The following is a 20622-nucleotide window of genomic DNA, read 5'->3' as shown; positions in this document are numbered from 1 at the left end:
CAGCTGAGTCATCTCAAAAACATAAAGGAGGACATTAAGCAAAAGTTGGAGAGCTGTTAGCATTTTTCAAAGACAAACAGAAGGTAAGCTCAACGAGGTAGAAGAGTAGATTGACTCAGAGTTGCAATGTTCAGGGAGCTATGAACAGGTGATAAGCCTGAACAACTTACACAAAACAAAACTTGTAAACTCCCAAGACAGGAGGAACAAATGAGAATATGAAAACAACACACAGGTGCAAATTTCAGCTTAGGTAAAAAATATTGCAGGATGGATAAAGGCAAAACAGCTACTGGCAGTTCCACTGACAGTTAAAAAGCAAGTAACATGAGGAAATGTTATGAAGAATGATGAACAGTCACAGCAGAATTTTTATTAACAGGGGTTTTGTGAAAATTGATATTTAGGCATTCAACAAAAAGAGAAACAAGAGTGAGACAAACTTAGTCTAAAGGGATGTGAAATGGGAGTTGCAAGATTGCATCAAGCAGTGAGACCAGTAGTGGTTAAAGCAAAGGGTCTAGGTATTTTGATTTGATCCTGAGGATCTCTTTCTGCCAAAGGCTAGATCACTATAACTCTACCAGACGAGAGCAAAAACTGAGCAGCAGGTGGACGAGTTAAATTAATAGCATGTCTCTCTCTTTACTAAAGAAGCAGATGCTACGGAAGTCATAATGACTGAGAAGTCATGAAAAGGTTTCAAAACTGATAAGGAGGAGATGAAACTGAATAGAGTGTACTTTAAATTGACAAAATATCAGGATCAAACGAGATGCATTCAAGGAAACTGAAAGGCAGTGGGACTGCTATATTGTGGGCATTGTTATTAATATTTCAATCTTCCCTGTACTCAGATGTGGTCTCAAGGTTGCAGACTTGCAAATATCATATGCTTGCTCAAAAAAGGGTGCAAGGATAAGCCCAGAAATTACGGACCAGTCAGTTCAACATCGGTGGTATGAAAACTTCTAGATGGCATCAATAATCACATGGACAAATGTGGATTAATTCAGGCGAGCCAGGCTGGATTTCTTAAGGGAAAAGTAACTAGCTTGAGCAATTCTCTACAGTTCATGATTAATGCTCAAGTTGTTTACATGGACTTCCAAAAGCGTTTTGATACCAAGTCACATAACAGAACAGAACAGAACAGTGATGAAGCGGTTGTAGCAACATAAATACAAAATTAACTGTGATGGGAAACAGACAGTAATGGTTAATGGATAATGTTTGGACTAGAGGCAAGTTGTAATAGAGCTCCCCACAGATGGGCATTGAGGTATTTGCATTTCCTGATATATGTTAATGATCTCGACTTTGGCATGCAGGGGTTAATGTCAAAGTTTGTGGACAATTCAAAACATGAATGAATTGCCAACTATGAAGAGAACACCATAAACTTCAAAATATCACTAAGCAACTTGTAGAGTGGGCAGATTGTTGGCAAGTAATATTCAATGCAGAAAAGCGTGAGGCAATACTTTATGGTACAAAGAATATGAAGAACATTGGTAAGATAATAAAATGTGAGGCTGGATGAACACAGCAGGCCAAGCAGCATCTCAGGAGCACAAAAGCTGACGTTTCGGGCCTAGACCCTTCATCAGAGAGGGGGATGGGGGGAGGGAACTGGAATAAATGGGGAGAGAGGGGGAGGCGGACCGAAGATGGAGAGCAAAGAAGATAGGTGGAGAGGGTGTAGGTGGGGAGGTAGGGAGGGGATAGGTCAGTCCAGGGAAGACGGACAGGTCAAGGAGGTGGGATGAGGTTAGTAGGTAGCTGGGGGTGCGGCTGGGGGTGGGAGGAAGGGATGGGTGAGAGGAAGAACCGGTTAGGGAGGCAGAGACAGGTTGGACTGGTTTTGGGATGCAGTGGGTGGGGGGGAAGAGCTGGGCTGGTTGTGTGGTGCAGTGGGGGGAGGGGATGAACTGGGCTGGTTTAGGGATGCAGTGGGGGAAGGGGAGATTTTGAAACTGGTGAAGTCCACATTGATACCATATGGCTGCAGGGTTCCCAGGCGGAATATGAGTTGCTGTTCCTGCAACCTTCGGGTGGCATCATTGTGGCAGTGCAGGAGGCCCATGATGGACATGTCATCAAGAGAATGGGAGGGGGAGTGGAAATGGTTTGCGACTGGGAGGTGCAGTTGTTTGTTGCGAACTGAGCGGAGGTGTTCTGCAAAGCGGTCCCCAAGCCTCCGCTTGGTTTCCCCAATGTAGAGAAAGCCGCACCGGGTACAGTATACCACATTGGCAGATGTGCAGGTGAACCTCTGCTTAATGTGGAATGTCATCTTGGGGCCTGGGATGGGGGTGAGGGAGGAGGTGTGGGGACAAGTGTAGCATTTCCTGCGGTTGCAGGGGAAGGTGCCGGGTGTGGTGGGGTTGGAGGGCAGTGTGGAGCGAACAAGGGAGTCACGGAGAGAGTGGTCTCTCCGGAAAGCAGACAGGGGTGGGGATGGAAAAATGTCTTGGGTGGTGGGGTCGGATTGTAAATGGCGGAAGTGTCGGAGGATAATGCGTTGTATCCGGAGGTTGGTAGGGTGGTGTGTGAGAACGAGGGGGATCCTCTTGGGGCGGTTGTGGCGGGGGCGGGGTGTGAGGGATGTGTCGCGGGAAATGCGGGAGACGCGGTCAAGGGCGTTCTCAATCACCGTGGGGGGGAAGTTGCGGTCCTTAAAGAACTTGGACATCTGGGATGTGCGGGAGTGGAATGTCTTATCGTGGGAGCAGATGCGGCGGAGGCGGAGGAATTGGGAATAGGGGATGGAGTTTTTGCAGGAGGGTGGGTGGGAGGAGGTGTATCCCTCCTGCAAAAACTCCATCCCCTATTCCCAATTCCTCCGCCTCCGCCGCATCTGCTCCCACGATAAGACATTCCACTCCCGCACATCCCAGATGTCCAAGTTCTTTAAGGACCGCAACTTCCCCCCCACGGTGATTGAGAACGCCCTTGACCGCGTCTCCCGCATTTCCCGCGACACATCCCTCACACCCCGCCCCCGCCACAACCGCCCCAAGAGGATCCCCCTCGTTCTCACACACCACCCTACCAACCTCCGGATACAACGCATTATCCTCCGACACTTCCGCCATTTACAATCCGACCCCACCACCCAAGACATTTTTCCATCCCCACCCCTGTCTGCTTTCCGGAGAGACCACTCTCTCCGTGACTCCCTTGTTCGCTCCACACTGCCCTCCAACCCCACCACACCCGGCACCTTCCCCTGCAACCGCAGGAAATGCTACACTTGTCCCCACACCTCCTCCCTCACCCCCATCCCAGGCCCCAAGATGACATTCCACATTAAGCAGAGGTTCACCTGCACATCTGCCAATGTGGTATACTGCATCCACTGTACCCGGTGCGGCTTTCTCTACATTGGGGAAACCAAGCGGAGGCTTGGGGACCGCTTTGCAGAACACCTCCGCTCAGTTCGCAACAAACAACTGCACCTCCCAGTCGCAAACCATTTCCACTCCCCCTCCCATTCTCTTGATGACATGTCCATCATGGGCCTCCTGCACTGCCACAATGATGCCACCCGAAGGTTGCAGGAACAGCAACTCATATTCCGCCTGGGAACCCTGCAGCCATATGGTATCAATGTGGACTTCACCAGTTTCAAAATCTCCCCTTCCCCCACTGCATCCCTAAACCAGCCCAGTTCATCCCCTCCCCCCACTGCACCACACAACCAGCCCAGCTCTTCCCCCCCACCCACTGCATCCCAAAACCAGTCCAACCTGTCTCTGCCTCCCTAACCGGTTCTTCCTCTCACCCATCCCTTCCTCCCACCCCCAGCCGCACCCCCAGCTACCTACTAACCTCATCCCACCTCCTTGACCTGTCCGTCTTCCCTGGACTGACCTATCCCCTCCCTACCTCCCCACCTACACCCTCTCCACCTATCTTCTTTGCTCTCCATCTTCGGTCCGCCTCCCCCTCTCTCCCCATTTATTCCAGTTCCCTCCCCCCATCCCCCTCTCTGATGAAGGGTCTAGGCCCGAAACGTCAGCTTTTGTGCTCCTGAGATGCTGCTTGGCCTGCTGTGTTCATCCAGCCTCACATTTTATTATCTTGGAATCTCCAGCATCTGCAGTTCCCATTATCTCTAAGAACATTGGTAAAATGAGTTGTTCAGGAGCAGAGAGACATGAGTGTACAAGTGCATAAAAATTGAAGATTGAGGACAGCTGGAGACAGAAGTTAATAAAAATACAGTATTCTAGACTTTATTAATAGAAGCAGAGCATACAATAACAAGGAAGTTACGCTGTCCTTGAATAAGACACAAGCTAGATCTCAGCTGTAGTGCTATGGGCACCATCCTTTAGGAAGGACTTTATGGCATTGCAGAGAGTACAGATGAGATTCCACAATGAGATACTTAGTTATGAAGATAAATTAGAGAAGCTGGGGCTGTATTTTTTGGTGGAGAGAAGGCCAAGTGAAGATTTGAGACATGCTTTCAAAATTATGAGGGGACAGGACAGTGTAGTTTGAGAGAGACTGTTCCCACTCAAATGGATCAAGTAGGAGAGGGAATTGATTGAAGGTAGATAGCAAAACAAGCAAATACAACATGAGAAAATACTTTTTTCACACAACCAGTTGTCAGTGTCTGGGATGCATGAGCTGGAAATGTCGTAGACGTAGGTTCAGCTTAGAAATAATAGGTTTGATACAAGAATGATGTTCACCTGGGAGTCCAGACCCAGGGATAACAGTCTAAGGATGGGGCATAGATCTTTTAGCGGTGAGATGAAGAGAAATTTATTCACCCAGACAGCTGTGAGCCTATGGAATTCGCAACCACAGAAGGCAGTCGAGGGCTGTATGATTTTGAGCAAGAGTTGGATTTAGCATTCGGGCTTAAAGGAATCAAAGAATATCAGTAAGAAACAGGATCCACCACAAACATAATGAATGGTGGAGCAGGCTCATAGGGCTGAATGACCTGATGTTGCTTCAACTTTCACAGGTATTATAATAACAACAAACTCACATAACTATTCAGAGCAAAGCATTTGATTCTTTTTTGATGCATTGTGAGGATGCCATCAGAACAAAAAGAAGCTCAATTCCAAAATTTCTAAAGTGGTATTATTTTCACAAATGAAAACATGCCTGAGTCCCTATTGGAGATAATAGCTTCAGAAAGCCAAGTTCCTTGATGTAAATAGGCAAAGAAATCCAAAATAAAATAAAATCTAACATTTTAAAAGTAACATTCTCTCTCTGGAAGGGCAAGAATAAAATATCTAAACAATGAAAGAGGGTCAAATTAAAATTCAATGTTGATTAGTGGTGCACCATCAACTGACTGAAAAATCGCACAGATCTGTGAAGAATTCTGAGCACGTAACGTTCATACCTCAAGCAGGACAAAAAAAGCAGCGTGTACATCTCCCTTCTTCTCCAGTAAGTAGGCCGAAGCTTCATGAAGTTTATGCTTCTCTGTAACCTAAGTAATAAATGCGTTAAATTAAATCTCCAGCAACAACAACTTAATGGAAAAACCAATCTCAAATGAATCACAGAACGTTGGCCACAATTGCAATTTGCTGTTGGCTTTAGTACTTTTGATTCATGAATTAAGTACTAGGCACCTAGATGCTGAATTATGCTTAATCTGTTCTGTCTCAATACTGCTTGCAGCCCAAACGACAAAAAGGCTTATTTTTAAATGGGAGCAGGGACCATATTCAGACTTCCCAGATGAGCTACATATGTGCGCCGAATAGAATGCCAGCTCAAGGCAAACTGATAACAGTTCTGGATTATGGGACATGATCAGTGGCTGTCGGATGCTGGGTTGACAAGATTCCCAATTAATTTCACCTAGGGCCATTAAAGCTATGACACAGAGGGCAATCTTGCATTCCATCAGGCAATGTTGAATTAAAATCCAGGTACAGGTAATAAACCCAAAATGTTTTAACTTATTGAGTCAAAAGCAAAGTACCATTGGCAATTAGAACAAGGTCCAATAATTGGGTAATAGCTCAGTATAGATACTGAATATCGATACAGGTACAGAAACATAATATTCAACTTCCATGCCCGGGCAACCGGATGCCTACCAATTCTAAAACCTTCACTGATTTTCATAGCATGTATGATTGACAAGATGAAATTCAAATAATCTTAGCGAATGGAAATTTGGTCCACCTAATAAATGCAGTTCAGTACCTAAAAGCATTGCTATGGAATTGAATAGGACCACTTTGTACAAGTGCCACACTGGACAGTAGATACCAAGGTTATTCATTAACAGAAAGGGATGATTAATGCATCACGCAATTCACTTAGTTTCCACCATTGTGCCAAATTCCAACCCGACTATTCACACAACTGTTGTTGACTACAATCAATATTATGTGCAAAAGAATGTGAAATAAAATGGATACTCTGCCTCCCCGTTAGTTTTGTTGCTGTACAAAAGTTGTTTTTTCCCCCCTAAGGAATAAAACAATCCATACTAAAGTAACAGCATTGTCAATAATTAAGCAGAGAGGTAGGATATTTATGACAGTGGTATTCTTAAGAATTTAAGGTCATAAGAAAATTTGACTATGAGCTCTGAATGTATTTGGCAAACACAATATGACATTATCTTACCAAAACATTGGAAGGTGCATCAATATGTACAAAAATAAAGACTGGTGGAAAAATAAACACAAATATACATTTCAACAAAGTGAACATAAAACTGAAGCTAGACCATTTTATGCTGTAACAACATTCATGAGAGCTAGCTGACAAATACATACAGACATTCCAATGTCACTACATGGAGGGGAAGCAAGTTAATTGGTATCCAGATCAAAATCAGATGATTGATCTGTGTCTTGTCATCTATGTTCAAAATTAAATCAATTCACAAAAACTGAAGCACTCCATGAATTCCAACTGTACATTAAAAAAAATTAACTGCATTCACTTCTGGGTAGCACGCTTCAGGAAGGGCATAATGGTGTCAGAGTGTATCTCGAACAAATTCACTGGAATGCTCAAGAGCCAAAAGGATTAATTTACAAAAAGAGGTTTCACAGATCTTGTATTCTTCTGAGAACAGATATTAAAAGGCGATCTGATTGAGACGTATAACGTAATTAAACATATCTACAACACACCCTTAAACTAAGGAAAATCCACAAACTGCTGAATCCATCCATTTTGCCCCACATTTGCGACTCCAAGATGGTCTGTTCAGTCCATCTATTTCCCACATTACATCTTGGCATATCGCACAGGGCAACCTCCCTGAATAATATCTACTAAAACATATCTTTTAGATCAAGGAATGGGAGTCACATGAAGCCACTAACACGATTCCTTGTGACAAACCTTACTTGTCAAATGGGCAGCTTTGACATAACACAAGGTATGGTCCTTGTTAAAAAGAGTCAAGAGCTAAGGCCTCTATCCAGTCAGTCTCAACTTCTTTAGACGCATAAACAATGTTCCACATTCCAAAGTGTGTTCCTGAGATTAAAGGGTTAAATATACCTCTACTCCAAGAATTGCACTCTTCCTTCAAAAATAAATCACTTTACATTCTGCTGTCATTTGTCACTTGTCTGTTCATTCTACCAACTTGCATCCTTTTGAAGTTCTACACTTTTTCCTCACTGTTCTTAATACTTCCAAGTCTTGAATCATCTACAAATTTTGTACTTATACCTGCACACCTGAAAAGCTGAGATCCTCATACTGACTACTGGAGAACTCCACTATAAACATGACTCCAGTCGAAAAGAAAATTCACCATTACTTTTTGTTCTTTGCCATTCAGTCCATTTTGGATCCATCTTGCTACTAAATTTCTAATTCCATTTCTTGTGTGTTCTTGGATGCATCTCTGGTGCAATATCAGTTTTATTTACAAAGAACCTGTCCATCTCCTCCACATCATTAGTTTATATCCCTTCAGTATCTGAGCTGCCTGCTCATTTAATATGACATGGATAGCATCATCCGCCTTGGTAAAGGCACATACGTGTTATTCAATAAATACCTCAGCTATGTCTCCTGTCACCATGCTTAAATCTCTTTTTTTTGTCCCTAATTGACCTTATTTTGTTCTTAAAACCATCCTTCTAATGTTCACACTCTCTCTTTGCTTCTCTTACTTGTTTTTTTCAATTGCCCTCTGAACATTTGATGTGCAGTCCTGGCTGTCAACTTTTGGTTCCAAATGACTGGCCGAGTTCTGCTCTTACCTACTGAAGTTGCCTTCCTACTAATTAATTATTCATGCTCTGAATTATTCTTTGGCCTTTTCCACAGCATGCCTAAACCATATGACACAATGCAGATTACCTCATAAATATTCCAGTACTGACATTTGATCCACTTGACCTATGTCATTTGCAAGAACCAGGGCTACCAGTAACTCCTGTCCCATTGCAACTGGAAACCTACTGCAATTGAAAAATTCTCCCAAACAAATTCTCAGAAGTTTTGCTCCTCTCTGCCCATTACACTATTATTATCCCAGTGTACATTCTCAAATAGAAAGTGCCTATTAGCATATATACGGTAGCATTTTCACCTTTTGAGGCAAATGTTTGATGTGTTAAACCCCAGAGGCTCAAGCACAAAATATTTTAGGCTGACACTGCTCTGCAGCACTGAGAGTGTATAGCAACACTGGAGGTGATTCCTTTGGGATGAGATATTAAACTGTTGTCCTGTTTGTTCTCTCAGCTGGATAGCAGAGGTCCCATAGTGCCTTAGTCAATACTTACTCCTCAAACAACATGACTCAAAAGATAATGTGGACATTTGTCATCTTATTATTGATGAGAGCTTGCTATGTGCAAATTGACTGCCATATTTCCTATATTACAATAGCCACTACACTTCATAAGTAATTTATCATCACCAAGTGCTTTGGGACATTTAGAGGCCAGGAAAGATGTTGTACAAATGCAAGCTTTTATTTCTTGAAATTTGTTTCTGTAAATGACAAGTTTAACAAGCCCCTGGGACCATCTCTCCCATACATTTGTATGTCTCAGTTATATTGGCTTTGCCACTTCTAAATGGATTGGACATTGCTGTCTGCAAGAAATTCTCTCCAATCTGGGGTTAGAAGCTGACACAGACTGCAGTGATTGTTATCTCGGGAGCATGTGCTGCAGATACCATGAGAGGAATGGATTGTGACATGCAGTGAAAAATAAAAGAATTCAACAGAATAAATTCAATAGGAGAAAATACAGGAAGCTCTTCTGGAAAAGGAAGCAAAAAACTAACAAAATGCAAAGGTGCAAAATGTACTGGTGATATGAATAATCCTGTTGAGTGTCATGATCAATGTTGGCATTGAATGTACCCTACATGGAAGTTTAATGAATAAAAAATGTGAATCAGCAATGTTGGAGCACGCTTCAATTGCTGAGCATCAACGGCTTAGAAGTGGGCTTTATGGTCAACTGGAGTCTTAAAAATCATCCAAGGGATATCATGTTCAATTTTAATTCTGTACACAAGAAGTGCATTTATATGCTTACTCACACTAAAATCTTTGTATTATCACAGAACCGTTGCATTCATTGTATTCGTAGGTCAGAGTCTGGTGCATGCCAGGAACACAAATCGGCTGAATGATTAGATCGGAGTATTCTGTAAATGCCAGTGGAATTCAGGGATGTGTAAAACATTTCCACCCCGAGTGATTCTACATAAATATAGTGCAGGCTTGCTCATCCACTGACCATTAGTCATTTGAATCAAGGATGTCAGAATAGAGAACAACACAAACACAGGAATAACGAGTAAGCAAATTTGCATGAAGTTCAAATTTTTAGCAGGTTAAAATTTAACCCTGACATTCCTCTGCACTCTGGCGGTGTTAAGACTAAGTAGAAATTGCATTTTAATTCCAGGAGGGAAAATATCTCAGCGGGGTTGGGTGTTAATTAACGAGGCACAATATTGTTGATATTCATTAACTTATCATTTTGTTAGTAAGGTCTGTTCAGGAGCCACCCAGTGGCCAGCTTCTGCAAATGTGGAAAAATTTGTTAAAACGATTTCATGCTTTCATCTCCAATTTGCAAGTTAAAACATTGTGTGATTAATTTAAATTAAAAATTCTCAATTGGCAGTCACCCTCAGATGTTACTGGTACTCTATTCAAGTTGGTGCCCTGCCCAGATCCTGACTTCTGCATTTTCTACTCACATCAGGGCGACACGGTGGCTCAGTGGTTAGCACTGTAGCCTCACAGTGCCAGGGACCCGGGCTCGATTCCCACCTGGGGCGACTGTCTGTGTGGAGTTTACACATTGTCCCCGTGTCTGTGTGGGTTTCCTCCGGGTGCTCCGGTTTCCTCCCTTGGGGTGAGTGGGTTATAGGGGGATAGGTTTGGGTGGGATGCTTCAAGGGCGGTGTGGACTTGTTGGGCCGAAGGGCCTGTTTTCACACTGTAGGAAATCTAAAAAAAACAATTGCCATACGCACCTCTTCACTGTTCTATTACATATTCAACCCTTTTTCCCTCATTCCATTGTTACTACGCTCATTTTCAACAAGATATTCATTATCCTGAGAACAGACGGTGAGAGGGCACATCTTCCTTTAGCAATAAGTCATTTCCCTCTTCAACCCTCACTTTTCATTTCTCTCACAAGAAACTTGCTTAGGTTTCAAGATTCAACTTATCTTATAATGGGTAAGGGCAGGTAACCCATTTGATTGATAAACTGAGCAAACTAGATCATCTGCCTGATTAGTAATCTGTCAGTATAGATCAGCTATTTGGTTAGTAATCTGGCAGAGTCGATCACCCTTCCATTTTCTTAGCATTATTTTCATGATAGCATTAACGAGGTTTCACTGAACTAAACTGTAGGAAATCTAATTTAGAGGTTGCAATTTCACAAATTTATGTAAAAGCCATTCTGCTCAATTTTGCAAGAATATTAGCTATGTTAGCTTTTACTACCTGCTGTGCTAGCAAGACATCATCATTTTTTAACAGGTTCAAATTTCTACAGGATCATTCCTGAGATAGGGCCTCTTGGTATAACAACAACAATGCTTTTTATTATTAGCAAGCCCAAGTAACAATATTGCTGCCTTCCAGATAATGTAGATTATAGACAACTCATAAGGAAAAATGCCCCAAGGGACAACTGAATTCATGGTTTAGAAAGAAACATTATGACTCTTCTTAACTGGACTGTTTGTTTAAAAAAATAGTGAACTGGCCTGGCTAAGGAATTCGCCATACAACAATCAGCAATGTCTTTTGTTCCAGGCACTTTAATAGTAATTCTACGATATACACACTGTTAAGTAGTACCTGAATGGCTTCTTCGAGTCTGCAATATTCTGACACCTTGAGGAAATCCATCACCCGATGTGGATCATACTGACAAAGCAGGTCAAGGTACTGTTCGTGAATGTCAGGATTCAGTTGCTGAAGCTCTCGATTCACTTGCACACCATCTCTGAAAATCAAATACATGGAGTAAGTGTTCAATGATAAGAATGCATGTACAGCACAAAGACATGCCATTCACTGTGAATGTGGGAGCTTTGATGACAGCCTGATAAACATGCCATAAAGTAAAATAAAAACATGTTCTATGCAGAAGAACACATCTATGAGTGGCGTCAAAACTTCCTTGATTCTTTCCCAAATGTACAGAAGCAGAAAACAATAGAACATGATTTTTTTTTCGGTATACTAGCATCTAATGTTTTAATCAACCACAAATTTTTCCTGAAGTAAACGGAGAAAACATTTTTATTTCAATACAAACAAAGCATATAAATTAATGTTATGGTTGGTTGTGATGTAGAAAATAGATTGTATTGATGCACCCATTAGTTGATGACTTTCATATCCCATAACATAAAGGTGGAGTGAAACTGCACACTGGGGACCTGTCTGAGTACACCAGTCCACAGATATGACTTAATTATGATTAGGAATGCCAGATGTTACTTTCCACAACTCATGATCCAAATTTGATCACATTGAATTTTCATAATTATTATTCAAGTGGCAATTTTCATATCATAAATAAAAAAAAACTTGGTCTGTGCCTTCTAATGCTTGCCAACCTCAATTTTCGATTATTTCAATTCGGTGAAGTCCTTAAGATAACTACTCCACAAGTGACGCAATAGCTGCCCAATTCATTCCAATCACTTAAGTAAAGTTCAAGGAAATTTGTTACTATTGAATTTTCAGTGTTGACAATTGACTAAATGACTGGGAAGAAGACTGAAAGCTGCTGTCAAGAGCCTGTTGTATTAATCATACACAGTTGGTTGATGGGCAGCTATAATAATAAACACACAATTATGTTAATGACCTGGAGCTGAGATGACTGACTTTTAGCAATGATAAAAGCATTTTCCGATGTTTCAGCTATAATTCCAGCCACCAAAAAAGGTTGCCACCTATACCATGATTGCAGTTTTTCTAGGGTTCCTTGCATTTCTTGCAGTCATTTGCAATTTCTGTCAAGTTTTAGGGCATTGTATTTCGACAAGACTTCACACATTTTTAAACTCGTATTTATAAAACAGAATAACAAGCTTAATTATAGGCAACTGAGGGCACAACTGCACTTTCTGTCTATCAAGAAGGTTAATTGCAGAAAAAAGCTGTCGCCCAAAAGAAGTGTTTTTAAAGGACTGTTGTGTTAAGTATTTTCTACAAATCAAAGTTTCTATCTAATAGAAAACAAAATACATCAAAAGGTATTAGTTACTAACCAGTCACATTTTGCAGCCTTTTTTTAAATATTCAATTATTGGGCATAGGCATCTTGGGCAGGCCAGCATTTATTGTGTCCCTAACTAACTTGGAGAATTTGGTGGTGAGCTTCCTTCTTGAACCACTGCAGTCTGCGCAATGGGTTAACTCACAAAGGCCTTCGGGGGTATGCTAGGATTTTGGCTCAGCAGAGGTGAAGGTATGGTGGTACATTTCTAAGTTAGGCTGGTGAGTGGCTTGGAGGGGAATTTGCAGGTGGTCGTGTTCCCTGGTAGCTGCTCCCCTTGTCCACTTAGTGGGTTTGGAAGGTGCTGTCGAAGATTTTTAATGAATTTCTGCAGTGCAGCTTGTGGATAGTACACACTATCACTGATGAAGCAGCTGGAGATGTTCAGGCAGAGGACACTATCCTGAGGAACTGCTGCACAGATGTTCTGGAGCTGAGACGACTGACAGCCAGCAACAAGAACCATTTTCCTATGTTTCAGGTATAACTCCAACCACCAAAGAGTTTGCCCCCAATAGCCAGTGATTTTAGTTTTTCTACGGCTCCTTGTTGCCACACTTGGTCGAGATCAAGGGTGCATTCAAGGGCTGTCACTCTCACCTCATTTCTGGAATTCAGCTCTTGTGTCCATGTCTGAACCAGAGTTGTGCTGAGGCCAGGAACTGAGGGGCCCTGGGAGGCCTCCAACTGGACATCAGTGGTCAGGTAATTGCTGAGCGGGTGCTGCTCGATAGCACTGGCGATGACATTTTCCATCACTTTACTGGTGACTGATAGTTAACCGATGGGATGGTAAATAGCCACGTTTGATTTCTCCTCCTTTTGTGTACAGGACACATCGGGGCAAATTTCAGGCAGCTGCCAGTGCTGTATGTGATCTGGAACAGCTTGGCTAGGGGATTGGCAAGTTCTGCAGCACAAGTCTTCAATACTATTGCCAGAATGTTGTTAGGGATGTTTTCAGGATCAAACATCTCCAACTATTTCTTGATATCACGTTAAATGAATCGAAGTGGCTGAAGACTGGTATCTGTAATGTTGGGGGCCACTGGAGGAGGCCGATATGGATCTTCTACTCGGCACTTCTGGCTGAGTTTTCTAGCCTAAATTTCCAATCCTAGCCTTTTTTTCATTGACATAAACTAAATAGTACAGCAGGCTGGAACAAAAATCACTGCAGCTACTACCAGCTATCATTTACCTAGAACTGCAGGGAATAATCAATAACGTATTAGTTCATCTTCTATGCATATTTTAACCTTTTAAGGAATTACGAGTTTTCATTAATTCTTCTTGTTTAACTTCAAATCTCAACTCAAAAAGACAAATTAGTTGGGCAAATAGGCTGTCTATGAATTCCCACACACAAGTCGCACAGCCTGCCGCCAAAACATGTACTATAAGCAGCATCAAGCATTACCTTTAATAAACATCTGTCCACGCTATAAAGTATCAGGAACCAATACAATTAATTCAACAGCTGTCGTGTTTCGCATTCTGATAGATTCTTGGGCACTACCAACAATCCCATGTTTGCCCCTTTCAATGAAAACAAACTCTCTTGCATAGTATTAGACCGTGTGATATAATGTAACTCAGTTACGTGGTTTTTATTCTCAACAGAATCCTACTCCAGCTTACTTCCATCTCATCATTATATCCGTCCATTCCATTCTTAAGTTTATCCAGCTTCCCCTTAAATGCATGAATGGAATTCACCTCCTCTACTCCATGTGTACCGAGTTCCACATTCTAAATTACTCTGTGTAAATGAGTTTCTATAGAACATAGGACATGGAACAGTACAGCACAGAACAGGCCCTTCAGCCCACAATGTTGTGCCGACCATTGATCCTCATGTATGCACCCTCAAATTTCTGTGACCATATGCATGTCCAGCAGTCTCTTAAATGACCCCAATGACCTTGCTTCCACAACTGCTGCTGGCAACGCATTCCATGCTCTCACAACTCTCTGTGTAAAGAACCCGCCTCTGACATCCCCTCTATACTTTCCTCCAACCAGCTTAAAACTATGACCCCTCGTGCTAGCCATTTCTGCCCTGGGAAATAGTCTCTGGCTATCAACTCTATCTATGCCTCTCATTATCTTGTATACCTCAATTAGGTCCCCTCTCCTCCTCCTTTTCTCCAATGAAAAAAGTCCAAGCTCAGTCAACCTCTCTTCATAAGATAAGCCCTCCAGTCCAGGCAGCATCCTGGTAAACCTCCTCTGAACCCTCTCCAAAGAATCCACATCTTTCCTATAATAGGGCGACCAGAACTGGACGCAGTATTCCAAGTGCGGTCTAACCAAAGTTTTATAGAGCTGCAACAAGATCTCACGACTCTTAAACTCAATCCCCCTGCTAATGAAAGCCAAAACACCATATGCTTTCTTAACAACCCTGTCCACTTGGGTGGCCATTTTAAGGGATCTATGTATCTGCACACCAAGATCCCTCTGTTCCTCCACACTGCCAAGAATCCTATCCTTAATCCTGTACTCAGCTTTCAAATTCGACCTTCCAAAATGCATCACCTCGCATTTATCCAGGTTGAACTCCATCTGCCACCTCTCAGCCCATCTCTGCATCCTATCAATGTCCCGCTGCAGCCTACAACAGCCCTCTATACTGTCAACGACACCTCCGACCTTTGTGTCGTCTGCAAACTTGCTGACCCATCCTTCAATCCCCTCATCCAAGTCATTAATAAAAATTACAAACAGTAGAGGCCCAAGGACAGAGCCCTGTGGAACACCACTCACCACTGACTTCCAGGCAGAATATTTTCCTTCTACTACCACTTGCTGCCTTCTGTTGGCCAGCCATTTCTGTATCCAGACAGCTAAGTTCCCTTGTACCCCATTCCTCCTGACCTTCTGAATGAGCCTACCATGGCGAACCTTATCAAATGCCTTACTGAAGTCCATATACACCACATCCACAGCTCGACCCTCATCAACTTTTCTATCACATCCTCAAAAAACTCGATAAGGTTTGTCAGGCATGACCTGCCCCTCACAAAGCCGTGTTGACTGCATTTGATCAAGCCATGCTCTTCCAGATGGTCATAAATCCTATCCCTCAGAATCCTTTCTAACGCCTTGCAGATGACAGACGTGAGACTTATTGGTCTGTAATTGCCGGGGATTTCCCTATTTCCTTTCTTGAAGAGAGGAATTATATTTGCCTCTCTCCAGTCCTCAGATACAACTCCAGTGGAGAGCGAGGATGCAAAGATCTTCGCAAGTGGCGAAGCAATTGCATTTCTCGCTTCCCAAAGCAGCCGAGGACAAATCTGGTCCGGGCCTGACGACTTGTCAATCTTAATGTTTGACAAAGTTTTCAGCACATCAGCTTCCTCTATCTCTATCCATTCCAGCATGCACACCTGCTCTTCAAAGGTTTCATTCACTACAAAGTTCGTTTCTTTCATAAAGACAGAAGCAAAAAACTCATTTAGGGCTTTCCCTACCTCCTCAGACTCCACACACAAGTTCCCTATGCTATCCCTGGTCGGCCCTACTCTTTCTTTGACCATTCTCTTATTCCTCACGTAAGTGTAAAATGCCTTTGTGTTTTCCCTAATTCGTTCTGCCAAGCCTTTCTCGTGCCCCCTCCTGGCTCTCCTCAGACCATTTTTGAGATCCTTCCTTGCCTGTGTGTAATCCTCTCTAGCTGAACTTGACCCTAGCTTCCTCCACCTTATGTAAGCTACCTTCTTCCTTTTCACAAGACGCTCCACCGCTCTCGTCATCCAAGGTTCCTTTACCTTACCCCTTGCCTGTCTCAGAGAGACATACTTACTCATCACTCGCAACAACTGTTCCTTAAACAGTCTCCACATGTCTATAGTGCCTTTACCATGGAACAATTGCTCCCAATCCATGCTTCCTAACTCATGTCTAATCGCGTCATAGTTTCCTCTTCCCCAATTAAATATCCTCCCATTTTGCCTAATCCTCTCCTTCTCTATAGCTATGTAGAATGTGAGGCAGTTATGGTCACTATCACCAAAATGCTCTCCCACCACAAGATCTGGTACCTGCCCCGGCTCGTTTCCGAGCACCAAGTCTAGAATGGCCTCTCCCCTCGTCGGCCTGTCAACGTACTGCGTTAGGAAACCCCTCCTGAACACACCTTACAAAAACAGCTCCATTCAAATCTTCTGCTCGAAGGAGGTTCCAATCAATATTAGGAAAGTTAAAGTCACCCATTACAACAACCCTACTGCGTCCACACTTTTCCAAAATCTGTCAACCTATGCTTTCTTCAATCTCCCTGCTGCTATTGGGGGGCCTGTAGTAAACCCCTAACAAGGTGACTACTCCCTTGCTGTTCCTAATTTCCACCCATACTGACTCAGTAGGCAGAGCTTCCTCGACAATGGAAGCTTCTGTAGCTGTGATACCCTCTCTGATTAGTAGTGCTACACCCCCTCCACATTTTCCCCCCTCCCTATTCTTTTACATAGTTCCCACAAATGCCTTATTTTTGTCAGTAGCTTTATTCAGTTTATCTTCCCTAGCTCCATTCTCACTACCTCAAAATTAACTTGATTCCAACTAATTACATCATTCTCTGATAGCATTTGCAACTACCAGTCATTATCTTAAACCATATTTTGTTGCGATTGCTATTGTCTCGACAGCCCCTCAACTTGATTTATTTACTTGATTCATTTTCCATCAACAGATCCAGCAATCAAGACTATATTAAAAGGTAATGAACTACAAAAGCGGCAGCAACAATGCCATAAAGCACAGCATTATGAAAATAACATAATGCAAATAAATTTTCAAAGGAAAAATGACAGTGCCAAAATAAATAAATGTTGTATTATTGAAGTGTCATGTATGATCTCTGTGGGTTTTGATATTTCTTTGCAGCAAGGAATTAATGGATAAATTAGATAAATGTTTGCAATGTTCTGGTCTAATAATTCCAGACATTGTTTGAAACTGTCTGGAGAGCTGCCTTAATTATCAATCTCTGTATCTAGAACTTGTCTTATACAAGTTAATATGCGGAGCCTCATGCTATTTTAGTATCTTCAGAATTATCAGGGCATGATCTTTGGTGGTTCAAGTACAGTTTTGATTAAAAATGCCATGAAAGCAAATTTAAAATGTCACAAATGATTCTGTTTGCTAGATCATCCCAGGAGCTAGTGAAACACAGCATGGTGTAGTCGAGGGAGGTATTCATTTAGCCACCATCTGCAAGAAGCAACAGCTTTTAAACACATAAAGGAACTAAATCTGTGCCAGTTCTGGCTCAGAAATGTCACTTTGATCAATGTAACACATGATGGTCTTGAAGTGGAAACCAGGAAGTAATTTTTAAAGTTATAGCAGCACAATGAGAAGCCCATTCCACCCACAATTGGGGAAAAAAAACAAGTTTAGAAGGATGATCCAATGAAAAACCACGAATTGTGCTTATTATCCCAACTCTGTCCAAGTAATTTCTGTGAAGAAGCCCACAGCACATCTAGAGAATAGTCTAGTGTATTCTTATCCAATATAAAAATAGGAATAAGTAATTCCTCAAATATAATGTCAAATTCAAGTTCTTGCTGAACCAAACACGTGGTGTTTCGTAGTTCTCAACAAAACTGAAATCCCTTGAAGTTCAATGGATCACTGCGAATGCACAGTACATGCAGCTTATCAGTTCCCCGTGTTTATTGTTCCTGCTCAAATTCCATGGTATTCTCAATCTTTTGCTGCATACTCTTCCCTCTCTTGCAAAAGCATTGAATTAAAAAATGCATGTAGGGCAAATTCTTACAGGGATCAGAGAACTGTGGGCGAGGTTGAAATGTGCGATAGAGTCAGGGAACCAAGTGCAAGGAGGTCCGTCACAATGTGGAGGTCATCTTGCTCCATTTTTTATGCTTTATACAAGCAGTGTGGCAAGATTCTTGCTGGTAAGGAGGTAGATACCGATTGATACTTATTATTGCATGTTAACCCACCTTGTTAATGCCACAATATTCAGACTCCCATCTTACCAAACTCACCAAACAAGCTAGATGGTCAGGAAAATGTAACAAGGAAACCACAGCATTGTACCTGCTAGAGTCAGCTCATAGTTTGCTCTAAACAACCTCCACGTTGCAGAATGGAAAAACTCCATGAGCACTAGCTGCTCACGTCCTTAATCAACTGGCATTGGCTTCCAGCATCCACCAACTCTTATGACCATCCAGGGATTTCCCATTCACAAGGTATGGACATGCACTGTGAGCTGTCCAACAACTAGAATTAAAAGTCTGTAATAGGGAAACTTTGCATGTAGAGACGAGGATCCAGCTCACAGATTGGACCAGGCCGCTTTTCGAGGACGGACGGTTGCTCTTCAGAAGATGTTCTGAAATTTGAGGAGGTGCAGAAAGGATTTACAAGAGTGTTGCTGGGACTGAAGGGCTTAAGCTATGGGAAGAGGCTGAAGAACACACAGAACATAGAACAGTACAGCACAGAACAGGCCCTTCGGCCCATGATGCTGTACTGACCTATTATCCGACTAAGATCAATCTACCTTGAATACCCTACATTTTACTATCGTTCATGTGCCTATCCAAGAGTCGCTTAGAAGTTTCTAAAGTATCTGACTCGACTAGAACTGCCAGCAGTGCATTCCACATGCCCACCACACTCTGTGTAAAGAACCTACCTGACATCTCCCCACACCTTCCTCCAAACACCTTAAAATTATGCCGCCTCATAATAGTAATTTCCGCCCTGGGAAAAAGTCTCTGACTATCCACTCTACCTTTGCCTCTCGTCATCTTATACTCTTCTATCAAGTCACCTCTCATCCTTCTTTGTTCCAATGAAAAAAGCCCTAGTTCCTTCAATCTTTCTTCATAAGACCTGCCCACCAGTCCAGGAAGCATCCTGGTAAATTTCCTCTGCACCATCTCTCAAGCTTGGATGGGTATATGAATAGGAAGGGCTTAGAGGGATATGAGCCAAATGCTGTCTGTATGACTCTATTTCTAGGATCTGTTCATCAAAGTTGATCAGAGGTCTGAAACAAATGCTATTCTCAGAGTCCTGAAGTCACATTTCAAGAGGATGTATTGGGGCTGCGGGGGTCAATAATAGAAGCGGTGAAGAAGTCAATGCCAAGTTACACAAATCCTTTGAATGAATTGAAATAAAATGCCTCAACCAGGGCTGTAGTGGAGCAGACAATAGGGCTGCTGATGATATGGTTCCAATGCTTGAATCAGTCTTTTGCAGGGAGGATGAAGGGTTCCGGGATCATGTAGACAAAGTGTTCCACATCTTCCTGGCATGCTGTGATCTGCACAATTGGAGCAGTCATTGAGGCAATGTCCTGGATGCAGACCTTTGCTCCAAATGTCTTGCTATCATTCGAACAAATAACTAATAAGCTCAGACTTAAATGTTCTTGCGGACTCAGCACCCACAGCTTGAGGCTGAAATCTGTCCCAGCAGGGACATCATTTCAGAAAACTGGAGAACATGTGACCACAGAAACCTGGATCTCACACAACTCCTACATGCCTACATTCCCAAAAGTGGCAATCTCAGAAAGGATCTCAAGCGCACATGTTCGTCCAAGGGGTGTTTAACAGAATACCAAAACCCTAAGGAAAATCCTTTTCTAAAGATTAACACTTGGTCTCAATATCTAATGTATTGGCTGGATAAATTTGCCAAGCTATTACTCAACATAAACGCAGAAACTACTACTTTGAGAAGCATAACTTGAAGAAAAGAAAGGTTCAAGGAATGAAGAAAATCCTAACAAAATGGTTAATCAAGATCAGAAGAAACAGGTCCACACTTCCATTTAATAAGATCATGGCTGCTTTGATTG

At 42.4% G+C, this 20622-nt stretch overlaps 1 protein-coding gene across 3 annotated transcripts in view; it reads right to left on the bottom strand.

Moving 5' to 3' along the window:
- Window positions 1-20622, bottom strand: part of vps8 (VPS8 subunit of CORVET complex) — a 537289-nt gene that overhangs the window by 321699 nt on the left and 194968 nt on the right. For all 3 annotated transcript variants that reach the window (XM_048534818.2, XM_059647115.1, XM_048534821.2), the window contains 2 exons: window positions 11327-11474; window positions 5384-5473 (listed from right to left, as the gene is read on the bottom strand). In XM_048534818.2, coding sequence (XP_048390775.1) covers window positions 5384-5473; window positions 11327-11474 — 238 coding nt within the window. The remainder of the gene's footprint in view (window positions 1-5383; window positions 5474-11326; window positions 11475-20622) is intronic.

The sequence above is a fragment of the Stegostoma tigrinum genome, chromosome 7 (genome assembly GCF_030684315.1).
Source record: "Stegostoma tigrinum isolate sSteTig4 chromosome 7, sSteTig4.hap1, whole genome shotgun sequence".
In the NCBI taxonomy this organism is placed as follows: Eukaryota; Metazoa; Chordata; class Chondrichthyes; order Orectolobiformes; family Stegostomatidae; genus Stegostoma; species Stegostoma tigrinum.
The sequence above is the reverse complement of the archived record's forward strand: the minus strand, read 5'-3'. Positions and strand labels throughout refer to the sequence as shown.